General features: G+C 35.5%; 2 protein-coding genes across 2 annotated transcripts; both read left to right on the forward strand.

Moving 5' to 3' along the window:
* The first annotated feature begins 9,747 nt into the window (after positions 1-9,747).
* LOC116125922 (dirigent protein 22-like) lies at positions 9,748-10,427 on the forward strand. Its single transcript, XM_031411637.1, has one exon. The coding sequence runs from the start codon at positions 9,781-9,783 to the stop codon at positions 10,351-10,353; it is 573 nt and encodes a 190-aa protein (XP_031267497.1). The 5' UTR covers positions 9,748-9,780; the 3' UTR covers positions 10,354-10,427.
* Positions 10,428-11,644: 1,217 nt separating this feature from the next.
* Positions 11,645-15,137, forward strand: LOC116125920. Its single transcript, XM_031411635.1, has 5 exons — positions 11,645-12,173; positions 12,268-12,318; positions 13,036-13,146; positions 13,274-13,319; positions 14,321-15,137. The coding sequence occupies exons 1-5, from the start codon at positions 12,048-12,050 to the stop codon at positions 14,461-14,463; spliced, it is 477 nt and encodes a 158-aa protein (XP_031267495.1). The 5' UTR covers positions 11,645-12,047; the 3' UTR covers positions 14,464-15,137.
* Positions 15,138-18,713: the final 3,576 nt, after the last annotated feature.

An 18,713-nucleotide genomic window follows, 5' to 3' on the forward strand; every position in this document is an offset into this window, starting at 1 on the left:
AATTGAGGACTGTACTATTACAAGGTCATGCCCTTTGGCCTAAAAAACGTTGGGGCAACCTACCAACGGCTGGTTAACTGTATGTTTTTAGAGCAGATCAGAAAGTGGTTGGAAGTTTATGTTGATGACATGCTGGTCAAGTTGCATGTCACTTTAGATCACATAACGTATCTCGCTGAGATGTTTAACGTACTTTGAAAGTACAGAATGAAGCTCAACCCTCTTAAGTGCTCATTTAGAGTATCCTCAAGAAAGTTTCTATGGTATATGGTTAACCAAAGGGGGATCGAAATAAATCCCGAGAAGATCCAGACTCTCATTGAGGTGGCATGGTCGCTACCTGCCATGAAAATATGTTAGCAAAAAAGTCACCTTTACAAAAAAAAAAAAAAAAAAAGTCCTTAGTGTGTAGATACTTATGGGCTAGAGGTTCCAAACATTCTCCTGGATTGAAAAAACTATACTTTCATAACTTAGTAGTAGTCATAAGCAGTCTCGCGTCGCGACTCTGCTAGGGTAGATGACCAAATGTCACAATTCGGTTAAAGTCTGTCAGAGCTGTCAAGCTAGTCGTCTTATTTTCTACAAAGAGACAAGAAGTTCGTTAATTTCTCCTATAGATAAAGAGCTAAAGAAAAAGAGATAGTTCACAAACCGAAGGAAAGAAAAACCTACTCAGCTCCTTAAATTGGCAAACACCATCGTATTCAAAAAAAGAAAAATTTGGTCTTATAAGCTCCGACATTACTAGGGTAGCCAAATATTCCTCCCTCGATCGAAGATCGCTTAGGGAGGTAGTAAGAGTCTTTATCTTTACTTTTCTTCAAATAGTAAGTGCAGACCAGCTCCAGCGCAGACCATTTTTGTCACATGTGATATACATAGCAATCGCTATCATATACGCATTAGGCATCAATTATAATGGCGTGACCTCGAAGTGGTTGAGGATCGATCAAGTGTGGGGTAAAAAGGTATCAACACCCCACACTTAAAGATCACCTCAGAGATTGCGGCCATTCCCTTTAGGGGATTCTGAGCTGTGTATGTCCTATGCTGGTAGACAGCTACACTAAGCGTGAACTAGTCTACCGCTATTTGTATCTCGTCCCAGGTGGCCATCGACAATGTCTCTTGCACAGAACTTGCTGAGGTGCCCGCCGCTTGCAAGCTCGTCCCTTTGGCTGCTCTGGTCGTTGAAGTGTCCATTGATTCTAAAGTCTGAAAAAGGGGCGACATGCAGATATGACTCAGTCTCATACAGTGTTCCGTACGATGATGTGGAAGAGCAAAAGAAACCCTAATTTACTTTCCTTAATCCCTAGAAAAACCCTAAAAACCTTTGGGAATGAATTCCCCAAAATCTGTGCCCCAAGTTCTCACTTTTTATAAAGAAAAAGTTCTCTTTTTACCACTGTCTAGAAACATGCATCATATAAGCTTACCAGACAGTTCATACCCACTATTATTGTAAAGTCAAGGTTTAAACATAAATAATAGAGGAAAACGACGGAGAAGTCTTTCTTACCTCTTGACTGTTGGGGACGAACATCTTGTCATAACAAAGAGTGTGCATCAATTGGAAGAAGAACAGACTGATTTCGCGAGCGTAAGAGTTTTGTTTTTTCTCTTTGAAAATGTGAGTTTTGTGATAAAACTTGGGGCAAACCCAAGGTTTTATAGGGGGAAAGACAACGATTGGTTTCCCTAGCAAGCAACGCTTGGGCGGGAGACGTTTCTCACCATTGATTATGACCATGTGTCGTTAATCCACATGAAGAGTAACCTTCATGCTTCGTGGATGCCAATCGACATTTCCCTCCATTGGAGTAACCAAGCATCGACGCGGTTACCTCCTCTACATTAAATGCTCCCTCATCCGCATTCAATGCTATGAAAGGGAATGTTGTTTCAACATGACTTATATTTAATGCGCATGGCTGGCACTTATTGCGCAAGAGACACATTTATCAGAATAAAGGTTATTTTATTAACCAAACCAACTGTCAAGCGTTACGAATAACATCTGAAGAGGTCGTTCGAGTAAAACACTCCATGTATCGATTTCGAGACAATGTGATCCTTTGTTTTTGGTAAAAGTGTGCTACGAATTTTTAGGTCGCGAGCGACGGATGAAATTCAAAGCATGATTGTATAGCACTAAGTAGTGTCCGACCCAGGTTGCTGAACTTGTGGGAGAAGGACACCTCAGGTCACTTGTGCTATTCTTAGAGACCTATTTTGTGACCTCTTTACAACTCGATCAAGCGTCACTCGGGATAAGTCAAGTCATGGCATAATCATGAAGTTCTCAAGGTTCAATCCTTAAACCTTAAAAACTGGGGGGCTTTTGTTATGCCTAAAAAATCAAAGCTAGGGTAAGCTCACGCCAACAAAGGCCAATCAGAGTTTATGAAGGCTTTGTGCCGTTTAGACGCTACCATGTTGCGTAAGGACAAAAGAGATAAGGTTGTCATCAATGTGGCAGGTGAAAGCCTGGCTTGTGAGTGGTTAGGAATGGTCCACCTGCCTAAGTCCTATGCAATTTAAGGATATCTCCTGTGTAGACAGCCAATGGGAAGCAGGTTAGGAATTGTACAACACCTGCCCGACTGTAGAATCATGATTACTACCTTGAATCCCTCGACTATAAATAGAAGGCTCCTCTCTCATTTACGGGATTGGCTCATTTCTTTAGTTTTCAAAAGCAGACTCTCTCTTAGTATTTAAGTTTTCTCTAGATTGTAACTCAGCTTGCTGTACGTGACCTGACTATAATCATCCATTACTACATATATAGTGGATGTAGGATTTGCTTTTGAGCATCTGAACCACTTTAAAAATCACCTCTTGTCTTTTCTCTCATTGCACATTTCCATATCATGTGTAATTTCTCAGTTCGCTTAGCACTTTACACGTGCAAGTCGTTAGTGTCGAAATCAAGCATCAACAAATATATATACATATATATTAAGTCATGAGAGAAGGGTACTCTTAAATTTGTAATTAATCAGTGTCACATTTCCCTTCTGCAAAATCCTATTAACTTCTTCTGATTATAAATAAACAATATATATTTATATGTAATCCCCAACCATTTAAATCTCAGATCAGCACTCCTTGTTTTCGTTTTGTGTTGTTGCTTTGTTTAGCTTTTGTGTTTCGTTGTTTCGTTTAGCAATTATTTAGTTGTCTTAGTAACTATTTGATTCTTTTGTATCTAACCTAAGGCTTGTCCTATGGTAGGGTGATCGTTTTTTATATGCCTTTTGTAAACTCTTTCTCTTTTCTAACGAATATTTACTTACCCAAAAAAAAAAAAAAAAAAAAAAAAGATTATTATGTATATAATTTAAAGTATATAAGCTAATTACATAATATGTTGAATGCATATTAAGTTAATTATATATATGAATTTACATTGAAGTTATTTATTACATGTTGTAGAGGGCATTTTACAGAATTGCACAATTTTTAAGAAGAAATTGAGTAATACATGTTGTAGAACATTAAGTCGTGCAATTTTCACAACATAAAAAATCCGAAATGTACATGCTTTTGTTGTCAAATGTTCTAAATAATGTGCAATATTACTCATTGTCATATCCTTCTTTTTTTGTTTTTTTTTTTTATATTATAATCGGAGTGTTTGGACTAGTTTGCGCGCATCTCAACTATTCTCTCGGGACCTTGAAAATACAGTGGCCACCCCTATTAGAGGTCGTTGGTCTTAAGGAAATGACTTCTTGCCTACCATATTCAGAAGATGCTAAGGTTATACCAGTTGACCAACATGATGTGAATGATGACAAAGACTCCTTAAATCAAGACACTAAAGCTACAAGATCTTTAAGATATCAATCAGTTGACTTGTAAATTAATTCAATTACTTTGTAAATAGATACAATCTCCCTTAATTGTCTCAATTATGTAAGTCTTGTAAATCTCTCCATATTTGTATTCTTCTAGTTATACTAAAATATAGCTTTCTCTAATCTCATCTTGAATGAGAGATTTCCAAAGACTGTTGAATTGTTTTGTGGTATCAGAGCCTTCACAGTGAGAATTTTTTAGAGAGTTTTTTTTTTTTTTTTTCTTTACTAATGGCTACTTACTCATATCCTTCCACCTTGACTGTTAGCAACTTTATCTCCATTCATTTGAGTCAGACAAACTACTTGCTATGGCTTTACAAAAAGTCAAGACTTGCAGGACTTTCTTGATGGAGAAATGCCACAACCTGAGCCTTTACTTTAAGCATCTAAGAGCATTGATGCTGCTCAGCAAAAGCAAGTTCCTAGTCCTCTGTTTGCTGCTTGGAGACTCTCGGGTCGTCTGCTTAAATGATGGATCACTAGAACCTTGGCAGAGGATGTGTTGGGTCTTGTTGTTGGACTTGATACAACTGCAAATGTATGGAGAGCACTTAAGAATGCCTTTACTCAAGATTCCAAGGAAAGAGAGTTCAGTGTGATGTAGGAAATGACTTCGTTGCAAAAAGTTACTTATTCTTTACTTGAATATATTAGAAGATTTATGGCAATATGTGATGACCTTGCTACTATTGGGAAGACTGTTCTAGACCAAAACAAAGTGTTTTGGTTACTACAAGGTCTTGGATCTGGATATGAGACTTTTGTAACCACTATGTTAAAACCTCATGTACCATCCTATAGTGCTATTGTTCCTATGCTTCAAAGCCATGAAGCACGGATCAAACGCAATGGTGGAAATACCCAACCTAAAATGGCATACATGGCACAAAAGGGTTGGAATCAAAACAGAGATAATTGGAATCATAATAAGAAGGGGAACTATCAGTGGCAAAAATCATTTGATTTAAGAGGAAAAGGGATTCATTCAAGGTGAGAATTCAAATGTGAACAAGGCCAGTGGAGGGCCTTTCTGTTGCAGGTAATGAGACAAGCAAAGTTGGTTTTCAGCAAGGCATTTTTAAGGAAAATCAGAAAAGTCATGGTTCGAATGAAGCAACGAAAGATGTTCCCATATGCCAGATTTGTGGGAAAGGTGGGCACACTACCCTTAAGTGCTATAATTGGTTCAATCACTCATTTCAAGCAAAGATATTTCCAAAGCACTAGCAGCAATGACAATTGCAGATAGCCAAGACTTTGCCTGGTTTCTAGATACTAGAGCCACAACTCATATGACCTCTCATGCTGGTAAACTTTTTAACTTACAGCCTTATAAAGGTAGAGATGGTGTTATGGTAGGAAAAGGTCATACACTTGACATCACACATATTGGTGATGCTCAGGTCAAAGGAAAACCTAAACCAATTACTTTGAAAAATGTTTTGGTGCTGTAGGAAATAAAAAAAGATTTGCTTTTAGGTAGCCAACTTACAAATGACTTACCACTTATGTTTGAGTTTAATTCCAATAGTTTTTTTTTATTAAGGACAAGAGAACTCAAAGGATAATGGCGATGGGCCATAGAAAATGGGGTCTCTATGCATTAGAAGAAGGAAAGGCAACATTGTTCTCTCATCGTTTTCAGCAAACTACAAGAAAGGGTTGGCATAAGCGGCTAGGACATCCGCACAATAAAATTGTTGATTTCCTTTCTAAGAAGAACTTTATTTTTATGGATTTTGCAAATAAGTCGCATTCTATACGTAAAAGTTTTCAATTAGGGAAATCTTCTTGTCTTCCCTTTATCAATAGTGATGAGTCTTGTACTAAACCATTTATGAAAATCCATTGTGACTTGTTAGGGCCAACTCCAGTTTGTTCAATTGAAAATTATCGTTATTATGTAATCTTTGTGGATGATCATACACGGTTTACTTGGATCTATTCTTTAAGAAAGAAAACTGAATTTGTGGATTGCTTTGCTAATTTTTGTAATTATATGGACTATCAATTTGGATCACAAATAAAAGTTTTTCAATTGGATGGTGGATAAGAGTTTATCAGGAATGGATTTCGTAAGTTACTTGCTGATCACGGCAAAATTCATCAGCTTTCATGTCCAAATACACCATAAGAAAATGGACTTGCTAAGCGCAAGCATTGAAAATTTGTGAATTGGGACTAACTATGATGTTTCATGCAAAAGTTCCCAAATGGTATTGGCTTGACTGTTTTACTACCACTGTTCATCTTATAAATAGATTGCCAACCCCAACTCTTAAAATGGACTCACCATACTATAAGTTGTTTGGTAAACACCCTAATTATTCTAGCTTAAGAGTTATTGGGTGTAGGTGTTTCCCATAGTTGCGGGATTATGCTAAAGATAAGCTTGAACCCAAATCTTTGCCTTGCATCTTTCTAGGTTACAACACATCATACAAAGGTTACAAGTGTCTCTACCCACCTACTGGGCGAATATATATATGTCTCGACATATGTTATTTGACGAAGAATGCTTGCCCTTTTTTGATCCGACAGCATTGTATGGCCCTTATCAAATTCAGGGAGATCTTTACTCCTACAATGAGTGGTTAGATCCTATTGCCACACATTTAGAAGAATCAAGTCCTCAAACTAATCCTATTCCATCTTCTTCTCAATGTAGTGTAGGTGATACTAAGGTAGACCCTACTATTAGATTCATGCTCAACAACTCTAGACCTGCTGCTCTTATTGAACAATCTCGTTGTGAGGTTCTTGATGACTCATTTAACAATAGCTCCCTTGATGCTTCCACATTGCAAAATAGCACTCATACCTTAGAAAGTGTTGCTCTCCCTGGACCTGCCATCAATAATTCTACACCATCTCTTAAAGTTTTTCCAAGTTGTCCCTTTTCTACTACTGAAAATGTGCATGATCCTTCTCCTATCATGGCACCTTCACCTTTAATCCCTTATGAATCAGCAGATCACTTTAGTTTCAATGATAGACCTTCATCCTTATCATCTCTATTGTAGTCAAATGATCAACACTTTGCCTATACTGAGCCACTTGTAGTACAAAAGATTGTGACTCGATCACAAAATGACATCTTCCAACCAAATCCACGGTATGCTTACTTGACTACTTCCTTTGATTCAATTCCATGTGAACCAAAGACTGTGAAATCAGCACTCAAACATCATGGATGGGTTGTGGCTATGAATGAAGAAATAAATGCTCTCAAAGAAAATCAGACATGGGAACTTGTCCCTCGATCAGCCAAGATGAATGTTGTGGGATGCAAATGGGTGTACAAGTCGAAGCTGAAGTCGGATGGGTCACTTGACTAACTAAAGGCCCGCCTAGTGACAAAATGATTTAACCAAAGAGAGGGGATTGATTTCTCTGAAACTTTCTCTCCTATAATAAAGCCAAGGAGTATATGGACAGTCCTCACAGTAGCAGTTGTTCGAAGATGGCTTATTCAACAACTTGATGTCCAGAATGCTTTCCTTCATGGCAATCTACAAGAGCTCGTGTTTATGGAACAACCTCCTGGATTTGTCAATTCGGTACATCTAACTCATGTATGTCGTCTCAAGAAGGCACTTTATGGGCTTAAGCAAGCTCCAAGGGCTTGGTTTGATAGACTTAGCTCATTTCTTCTTGGCATGGGGTTCTTTTGTAATACGACTAATTCATCATTGTTTGTATGCAACTCTCACCATGGCACACTTATTCTTCTGTTATATGTTAATGATATGATCCTTACAGGAGGTTAGTCGGGCTTTATTGATTGGTTCATTGGCATGTTAGGCCATGAGTTTGCTATCAAAGATTTAGGCATGTTACACTATTTTCTGGGTATTGAGTTCAGTCCTTATCAGATGGGATCTTCTTATGTCAAGCCAAGTATAGTCGTGACCTTCTTGATCGAGCATTAATGAAAGATTGCAAGGCAATCTCAACTCCCATGGCGTCTAAAAGTTGTGCAACAACATCTAATAATAATATTTTTTCAGACCCCACATTTTATAGGAGTATTGTTGGGGCATTACAATATCTCACATTTACCCGCCTAGATCTGTCCTATAGTGTCAACTTTGCTTGCCAATTTATGCATGCTCCAACAATTGGTCACTACCAAGTAGACAAGCGAATATTAAGATATGTTAATGGCACTCCTGATTTTGGTATGCAGATTCTTACCTCCAGTACCTTAGACTTATATGCATTCTTTGATGCTGATTGGGTTGGCTGTCCCATTACAAGATGATCTACCACTGGTTTTTGCACATTCTTGGGTGGCAATTGTCTATCATGGAGTGCCAAGAAACAAAGCCCTGTTTCCAGATCAAGTGTTGAGGCAGAGTATAGGTCCATGGCTTCTACCACAGCAGAATTAATGTGGTTGACTTATGTGCTTCGTGACATTGGAGTTTGTCTCTCTAAGCCGCCAATCTTATATTGTGACAATATCAATGCTTTATACATGACAGTAAATCTCGTTTTCCATGAGAGAACCAAGCATATAGAGTTGGACTATCATTTTGTACGAGAAAAGGTTGCGCCTAGTAGCTTGATTACACGGTTTGTCTTATCTAATCAATAGTTAGCAGATATATTTACCAAACCATTGGGCCGCCAACAATTTCACAACTTATGATTCAAACTGAGCCTTTTGTCGTGTCCAAAGCTTAGTTTGAAGGGGAGTGTTAAGGAAATGACTTCTTGCCTGCCATATTTAGAAGATGCTAAGGTTATACTAGTTGACCAACATGATGTGAATGATGACAAAGACTCCTTAAATCAAGACACTACGCTACAAGATCTTTAAGATATCAATCTGTTGACCTGTAAATTAATTCAATTACTTTGTAAATTGATTCAATCTCCTTTAATTGTCTCGATTATGTAAATCTCTCCATATTTGTATTCTTCTATTTATATTGAAATATAACTCTCTCTAATCTGATCTTGAATGAGAGATTTCTAAAGACTATTGAATTGTTTTAGGACTCGAACTTGAGAGACCATGTAAACTTAAATCCTTATTTACTCTTTTACTGTCAGACTAACTAGTAGTGGTTAAATTTATTTATTTATTTATAATATCTTCCACATAACTAGTGACAACCCTTGTGTGTTTTGTGCTCCATACTCATATATAAAATGCATAATACTATATATACAACTTTTTTATACAATAGTTCTTATATAACATGTCGCAAAAGATGATTGACTGATTTTAAATTAAAAATAAACTTTTACTGAATTATCTTTTATCGCATCAAGTTGTAAGAGAAATATTATATATATTTATAGTATTAATATATGAGTATGAGTAATATTACACTTATAAAGAAATTTTACAAAGATCTTCATACAAAATGATGTGATAAAAAATGAATGGAAGAGTGAATTTAATAAGTTTGATTTTTTATTTTACTCTTTCATTTATTTTTTATCACCTCGTATGAAATCTTCGTAAGATCTTTTTGTAATATATTATTATTGTTAATATATTAAAATGGAGTTAGTATTAAACCCCATCGCGGCAATTATATAAAGATAAGACATCTATAACGAAAGTTATAAACTATTATTTTTTCCATTAAGATAGGACAAAGGTTCTCGATTATATATGTGACTAGTAAATTTTAAGTAATATAATATTTCATATGTGTTGGCGTGACACGTAAATTTACATGATTCCTCTAACAACTAATACGTGTTACCTAGAAGTTTGCAAACCACCTTTCAACACCAACACTCTTGAAAAATAGTCAAATATTAGATGATGATAAAGCCTGACATTATGCTCATCTCATCACCCCAATAATCAATCTCATAGTAGCCCTATGTAAATTAACCCATATTAGAGCCCTTCATTAGCTGCTAATTAAATCAACTAATCTCTATGGCCAAAACCTTCTTTGTTCTTTCTCCTTTTCTTCTAATTTTCTCTACTCTCATCTCTGCAAACACTAGCCAATATTTCTCCGAAACCCTAGCTCCATCTTCTCTAGGGCTCAAACAAGAGAAGCTAACCCACCTTCACTTCTACTTCCATGACATAGTCAAAGCAAAACACCCAACAGCTCTCAAAGTTACTCAAGCGGCCACAACCAACATGTCGGCAACTTATTTTGGTGCCGTATGGATGATGGATGATCCGTTGACGGTTGAGCCTGAGCTTGACTCGAAGCTTGTGGGAAGAGCACAAGGGATCTATGCTTCTGCATCACAAAGTGAGATAGGGTTTTTGATGGTATTAAATTTTGCTTTCACTGAAGGCAAGTTCAATGGAAGTACTTTGAGTATTTTGGGTCGCAATGCTATTTTTTCTACCGTGAGGGAAATGCCGATCGTTGGCGGCAGTGGCGTTTTTCGATTTGCTCGTGGCTATGCTCAGGCGAGCACTCACTTCTTTGATGTGAAAACTACTAATGCTATTGTGGAATATAATGTTTATGTCTTTCATTATTATTGAATCAAATTTTAATATAAAGTTTTTGAACAAAATGGATCATGGACTTTGTACATATGGATCTTGGACAAAAGAAAAGGCAGGAACAGGATGATGATGTGATTTGATTGATAAATTTGCAGACAGCCACTTCTTGTGGACACAATTTCTCAAATCTTTAAAGAAAGTATAAGAGCTCAAAACTAGCATCCAAAATGCATATTATTATATATAATATGCATTCACATAATTCACTATATATATATACAAAACTAGCATCCAAAATGCATATTATTATATATAATATGCATTCACATAATTCACTATATATATATATATAGGTTAATTAATGTTTTTATTAAAAATTATATGACAGCTACATTCACCTAATTCACTATATATATATATATATATATATATGTTACATTGAGAATGCCAGAATCAGGACTCTCCATTTAACAAAGCACAAATTAAGTCAAGTCAAACTTAAGAGATTAAATCATTAAATAAATTATAAAGTCTTTGTCAAGTAAATCGTTAATTTGATAAGGGCGATGGTACTTTAGACATTAAATCAAGTTTTTTCAATTTTTTTTTTTTTTTTATTATCTCGTTCTGTCGTTGATATGTGTACAAAGAGGTGAGTGACTATACATGTCGAGAGGAGAGTGAGAGCAAAGTAAGAAAAAAAAGAAAAAGAACAATAATAAACTAAAATACTTTGTATATAAAATAACGTGACAAAATAGATTGAACAGCAAAGACGAATAATTTGTATATAAGAGTTTGTTTATACATTAAAAAAAAAAAAAAAAAGATAAAAGAGGAATGTTCGAAACCCTTTATGCAGCTAAATTATACAATAATGTTATAGGAGAGTTATAATTTAAGGTTAATTCTGGTGACTTCTCTGAGGATTGCCTTAGATCGAAATCTTAGGGGATGTCATCGCAAATTTCTAAACTATAGGGGTTTTGATAAAGTCTGATGAGGTCAAATGATAGTAAAAACATTTAACACATCAGAATGAATAGAATATCAATGTAGTCCACAAGGTTTGAGGTATATTAACACGAATTAATTACATTTACCCCCTTGTAGTTCCAATCTACTAATAGTAGATATACCTCGGCAATTAACAGAGGTTAGCATACATAGGGGCAAAACGGGTAGTTAACACATATAAATTATATAAATTTCAGAACAAATAATAAATAAGTAAAAAAAGAAAAAAAGCTAAACATTCAATCTAATCCTTTCTAAAATTATTCTGGTGGAGGCTAAAGTACAAGGGAAGGAGGAAGTTAACAGTCTCCCAACGCGATGTGCTTCCGTCGATCGCGCAGCGGCCCTTATACGAAAGCCCACCGCCCCAACCCGTCGCTGATCTCAACCTCCAAAACTCCAATCCTACAACGAGCTCTGTTTTTACTTCTTCGCTTTAAATTGATTGTTTTTTCCTTCAAACCCTTCTAAGCTAGCCATGGTGGTCGTGAACTCGACTCAAACTGGCAATTTGTCCACTAGCCAGTAACCCCTTCCCTGTAATAAAAGGAATAATAAAATATTTGCTAAGTAATTTAAAAAAATTAATTAAATGAAATGACAGAATTGCCCTTACGGCGTTAAAAATGTGGGAAGAATCGGAAAACCGTTTGTTTCAATGTCCATAAAATACCAGAAACTGGAAACCGAAAAATTTTCAAGTGAAAACGCTAATGGGGACGAGAGAAGTGTACGAGGAGAAACTGAGAAGCGGCAATCTTCATCACGATCCCACCATCAATCCCGGTCTGGGTTCGCCTCGCTGCCCGCGTTGTCTCTCTTTGTTAAATTCTAATTCTGTAAGCCGTCTTTCACTCTTTCTATCGCTTTAATTTTCATTATCTTTTATGTTTTAAAACTAACTCACTGAGTTGAGTTAACTTCTTGTTTCAGGACAAGGCTGAGTGGGCCATCACCTCTGTTTTGCACGACGCAACTGCCGTGGTCAGTTCTCGATTCTCAGATTGTTTTAATTACAATTTTATTGACGTAATTTGATGAATTTAATTTGCTGCGTTGCATTTGTTTGATTTTTTTTTTTTTAATATATATGGGGTTTTGTTTGTTTGAGTGATTCCTTGTGTTTTTAGTTTTTTCTGGTGAGTGGGTGTTGCAGAATTGAAAATTATATGCTTTTTGTTAGAAATTTTATGTGCTTTAAGGAGTTTAATTTAATTTAATTTGCTGTATAGCAGTTGTCTTTTTTCAATTTAATATGGTGTTTTATTTATTTGAGTGATTCCTTGTGTTTTTGGTTTTTCTGGTTAAAGGGTGTTGTGGAGAGTTGAAAATTATATGATTTTTTGTTATAAACTTTATGTGTTTTAATAGTTTTATTTCGGATGTTTTTATAATATTAGTTTCATGGCTACTGGAGTTGTGAGGTGTGGCTGTAGTCATCAGTTTCGTGTTGAGATATTAATAGGTTGTCATGAAAAATAAAAAAGGGTGCAATTTGATTTGTCATAATGTATTGAAATTCGACTTTTTGTTGTTTGTGGCGTTAGCTTTTGATGTTGAAAAACATTGTGTTTGTGGTGTAGCCATTACTGATGTACTTTTGTGGTTATATTGTTTTAAGTTTGGCTATCCTTATCTGCCCTGAAATATGATTCTACTACTCTTTATCAATTTTATCTGATTTTGATTTTTTTTTAATAGGCTGGCTCTGGTATTGGTGGAATGCTTAGTGCAGTTCATGGTTTTAATACAGGGATTCCGTTTCTTCAAAATCATCTTAAGGGGCCAAAGTGGGTTCCCTTTGTAACTGGGGTACACATATTTTACTTCCTGAGATCTGTTTCTACTTCTTTCAAAATATAATGTTTTCCCTCACTTCGGATGGCTTTGATTTGTTCTCCTTTGGCTAACCTTCACTACTTATTTTTGTTGTTGGCAGATTCCTCTGCTTCTAATGTTTTCTGGTGCAAGTGCTGCATTTGGAGGTATGAGTTGTGCCTTTTTTCACCAGTTCTAAAATAGTGTGATATAATTTCTTGCATGTTAATGAGAATTTGGCTTGATCTTGGTCCTAAGAATTTGCGTCTTGACATAAAAATAGTTATACATAGTGATTTCTACATGTATAAACTATTAAGCATGAGAAAGGAAATATTGCAGTTGACCTATATTTGGTGTCATGAGGTTAATCTTAAACTAACGACTTGTAGATTTGTTCATTAAATCTTCTCCACTTTTAGGAATGTGAATGATTTGACAAATAAGGGGTAGAAAATTCATAATCGACATATCTTGAGAGAGGTGGAGTTGATTTTTTTCATTTTTATGTTCTATTGTTGGTGGGAATGATCCTTTAGTTTCTTACTTAGCTGGAATATGTTAAATGCTAAGGATTTGTGAGATGCATTTTTTAAAGTTTAAGAGATGCTCCTTCATGTTCTGCGGCTGCTTATTGGTGATTGAAGATGATATAGTTCAGTGGCTTGGTGTGACTTTTGGAAAAAAATTTGTGCCTATTATGTTATCTTTTGACAAAAGTTATATATTTGATTTCTAACTTTTTGTAATCTGTTAATTGATTTCATCTTATTGTTTGATTTGACTCTCTTTGTATGTATCCTACCTGGGACCTACAATCAAACAACTCATTTTGGCAGTTGCTCGATACTATCCCTCTTTTCTTTGTTGAGTGATGGTTCTTTCTGGCCCAAAAAGGAAAAGGCAAAGAATAAAAGAAATTTTTTTATAAATACAAATCACTTGAAGTTTGAACAGTTTTTTTTTATGATTTTTATAAAGTTCCAATTTATTGTTTCAACTTGAATTTTACTATTTGATCTGTTCTCGATACAATTGGCTTCATCAGTTATGTTAATAGATATGTCAAAGTGGCGTAAGTGTGGTTGTGATTCAAATTGGATTTTCTGATTTGATTCGTACTCATCTCGCTATTTTCTTTTGGCTTAATAACATGTCAATTTTGTAGGTTATGCGCTTCCGAAGTTTGCCCAACTCACTGTGACTTCTTACTATGCTGCATCAAGTGCTTCACATTATGGGATTTCACTTTTAACTCGACATATTGAAGAGGCCCACATGTCCAAAACTTGGCAAGAAAGGCTAAGATGATTTTCTTGTAGGTACACAAACTAGAATCTAAATTTCTTAAATATATAAACAATGCTATATATGTGACAACCTTTAAAATAGCTACTTCTCATATACATTTTTTTTTTTTTTTTTTGCATCTTAGAATGTGCTTACATAATAAAAATATTGAGTGAAGTTAAATTTACATCACTGAAATGTCTCATCTATTCAAAATTTATCGGTTCGGTTAATGATTCTGGGGATGGGCTGATAGCGTATTTTATCTGTTCTGTTAATGATTCTGGGGATGGGCTGATAGCGTATTGTTGTTCTATGTGTATGGCAGTTAAACTTGAGTTCACTTAGCAGGTTCGGGTTCGGGTTCAGGAAGAGACTTGCAATTCTTTTAGTAAACGCTTTGTATTGAATCTCTACCTGTCAAAAGAGCTTAATTCTTTCTTTATAATGAAACATCATTGGGTAATTTGTTATTGGAAAACAATTTACATTGACCCAATGATCCGTCCGACGTTTAAATAAAAACTTGAATTTTACAAGTTCTGCTTCCATAAACCCCGAAAAAAATGATGCAAAATGAACCCTTTTGTGTCGTGGGGTCGGAGAGTTGTTATTTAGTCCTTAAAGATTATTTAGAGTTTCTCTGATTCACAGTACAACACAATTAATATCAATACCAGAATAACAGTGTTCCTGGCCTTGGATAACATTGGATTCTATTAGTTCTGTTCTTTTTTATTTTTCTTTTTTGACAAAAAATTTGAAACTTTATACCTGTTTACATGTAAGTCAAACTTATGAATTAATTTCAATCTTGTTTGGATTGTGGACCAGGGAAAGAGGATAGTGAAAGAACAAAAGAAATATCATCCTCCATAACCTGAATTGGTAACCCTTCGATCATGATTTCTAGAATAATCAGAGTCTCAAACCAAAATCGAAGGGCTACCTATCCTTGGTAACCTTCTTAGATGAATTGGTAACCTTTAGATATGATTCAAAGACTGATCATGGAGTTTCAAACCGAAATGAAAGGGTAACCTATCTTTGTAATCATATCAGTGGATTGGCAACAGTTGGATCATGATCTTGCCATCCTGGGACTAATCAATTTTCTCGAGCCAACATCGAAGGGTACTAGTCATTGCCTTTGGATCATAATCCCAAAATTGAAGGGCTACTAGGGAATTAGCAACCCTTGATCATATGATCCCAGGACGAAATGGCATATCGTAGTATATAGAGTTGGACATTTGGGACTAAGTCTAAAAACCCAGCCTAAAAACTCGGTTTTAGGACCGATCCTTGAGAGGATCTATCCTAGGAGGCCTAGTTCCAAAACCGGACCAGGCCTAAGGAGGAGGGCCCATCCTTCCACTAGGCCCTCTTCCAAGGCCCGGGCCTGGGACCAAACCTTTTTAATTTTTTTTAGTCTCTTGTATAATTACATAAAACCCCTTATAAATTTTAAAATAAACATAAATTATATGGGCTAAAAAGAAATTTTACAAAATTAAAAAAAAAAATAATTTTTTTTTTTAACTTTTGTTTAATAACTGCTGGCTACCTGTCAACGGTCATTTTGGGGGGGAGGTTTTTTTTTTTCATTTCCCCCCCACGACTACACTATAAATAACTCCTCAAATCTCTTGTTTTTTCCACACAACTCAATCTCTCATTCTCTCAATCTCTCTACTCCAAATCTCCAATTAAATTTTCATTCAATTTATATTTATATTTATAATTTATTTATTTATATTATTCAATTTTTTCTATTTTTCAATATCATCTCTTATTCGTATTATTATTATTATTTTCATTTTAATTATTTATTATTTTATCATAAATTGGATTCTCGAAATGATGCATTCGGAGGATCATCCCCAAATGAGTTTTACGTTCTATCCACCGAAGAAATAGAAGGGTTCAATCCATTTTCACCCTTGCCTCCAGAGGCAGCAACTGCAATTCCACAGCCACATTCGATCGGGACGAGGTGTAGCCAAATACATACGAGTTGCGAGTCAACGGGCACGGGCATAGCCCAACCCCTTGATCGTCAAAGAGGGTTGTGTTCAATGTATGGTGATATTTCACCAAATTGAAACGGCCAAAGACAAGTGGGGAGGGGGAAGAATTGTGTGGGGTATGTAATTTATGTGGAACTATTATTAGCGCTGAGAAGTAGACTTCGACGATACGACGACACTTGGAGAAGAAGCACCCCCAAATAATGCAGCTGCCCGGTACATCTTCAACCGGATCAGGTAGGCAAATTCAAACTCAACTTAATTTTAATCTACAATCCTCAACTCTCTCAACATGGCAATACAATGCACATGTTGCACGAGAGGAAATAGCAAGATTCATAGTTGTTACAAACTCTCCTATTTGTTTATCTGAAAATCTTTATTTTATTCATATGATTAAAATTGTATTTTGTCCAGCAGATACCCTTGTCAGTAGAAGTACAAGTAGAAGAGATATACAAAAACTTTATAACAAAATAAATTATAAACTTAAAAACGAATTTCAAAATTTTAGGAATATATCTATTGCACTAATATCAGATATATGGGCTTGTGGATCAAAAACCAATTTTTTAACTGTCATAGTACATTTCTTAGATCATAATTGGGATTTACAACAAAAATTGATAGGCTTTAAATCATTATATGAAAAACATAGTGTTGAGACTATTTATTTTACAATTCTTGAAGTTTTGCAAGAATATCTATTAACTGATAGAGTTGTAGCGCTAACGCNACATCGAAGGGTACTAGTCATTGCCTTTGGATCATAATCCCAAAATTGAAGGGCTACTAGGGAATTAGCAACCCTTGATCATATGATCCCAGGACGAAATGGCATATCGTAGTATATAGAGTTGGACATTTGGGACTAAGTCTAAAAACCCAGCCTAAAAACTCGGTTTTAGGACCGATCCTTGAGAGGATCTATCCTAGGAGGCCTAGTTCCAAAACCGGACCAGGCCTAAGGAGGAGGGCCCATCCTTCCACTAGGCCCTCTTCCAAGGCCCGGGCCTGGGACCAAACCTTTTTAATTTTTTTTAGTCTCTTGTATAATTACATAAAACCCCTTATAAATTTTAAAATAAACATAAATTATATGGGCTAAAAAGAAATTTTACAAAATTAAAAAAAAAAATAATTTTTTTTTTTAACTTTTGTTTAATAACTGCTGGCTACCTGTCAACGGTCATTTTGGGGGGGAGGTTTTTTTTTTTCATTTCCCCCCCACGACTACACTATAAATAACTCCTCAAATCTCTTGTTTTTTCCACACAACTCAATCTCTCATTCTCTCAATCTCTCTACTCCAAATCTCCAATTAAATTTTCATTCAATTTATATTTATATTTATAATTTATTTATTTATATTATTCAATTTTTTCTATTTTTCAATATCATCTCTTATTCGTATTATTATTATTATTTTCATTTTAATTATTTATTATTTTATCATAAATTGGATTCTCGAAATGATGCATTCGGAGGATCATCCCCAAATGAGTTTTACGTTCTATCCACCGAAGAAATAGAAGGGTTCAATCCATTTTCACCCTTGCCTCCAGAGGCAGCAACTGCAATTCCACAGCCACATTCGATCGGGACGAGGTGTAGCCAAATACATACGAGTTGCGAGTCAACGGGCACGGGCATAGCCCAACCCCTTGATCGTCAAAGAGGGTTGTGTTCAATGTATGGTGATATTTCACCAAATTGAAACGGCCAAAGACAAGTGGGGAGGGGGAAGAATTGTGTGGGGTATGTAATTTATGTGGAACTATTATTAGCGCTGAGAAGTAGACTTCGACGATACGACGACACTTGGAGAAGAAGCACCCCCAAATAATGCAGCTGCCCGGTACATCTTCAACCGGATCAGGTAGGCAAATTCAAACTCAACTTAATTTTAATCTACAATCCTCAACTCTCTCAACATGGCAATACAATGCACATGTTGCACGAGAGGAAATAGCAAGATTCATAGTTGTTACAAACTCTCCTATTTGTTTATCTGAAAATCTTTATTTTATTCATATGATTAAAATTGTATTTTGTCCAGCAGATACCCTTGTCAGTAGAAGTACAAGTAGAAGAGATATACAAAAACTTTATAACAAAATAAATTATAAACTTAAATACGAATTTCAAAATTTTAGGAATATATCTATTGCACTTATATCAGATATATGGGCTTATAGATCAAAAACCAATTTTTCAACTGTCATAGTACATTTCTTAGAT

This window comes from Pistacia vera, unplaced genomic scaffold, assembly GCF_008641045.1.
Source record: "Pistacia vera cultivar Batoury unplaced genomic scaffold, PisVer_v2 Contig173, whole genome shotgun sequence".
Classification (NCBI taxonomy): domain Eukaryota; kingdom Viridiplantae; phylum Streptophyta; class Magnoliopsida; order Sapindales; family Anacardiaceae; genus Pistacia; species Pistacia vera.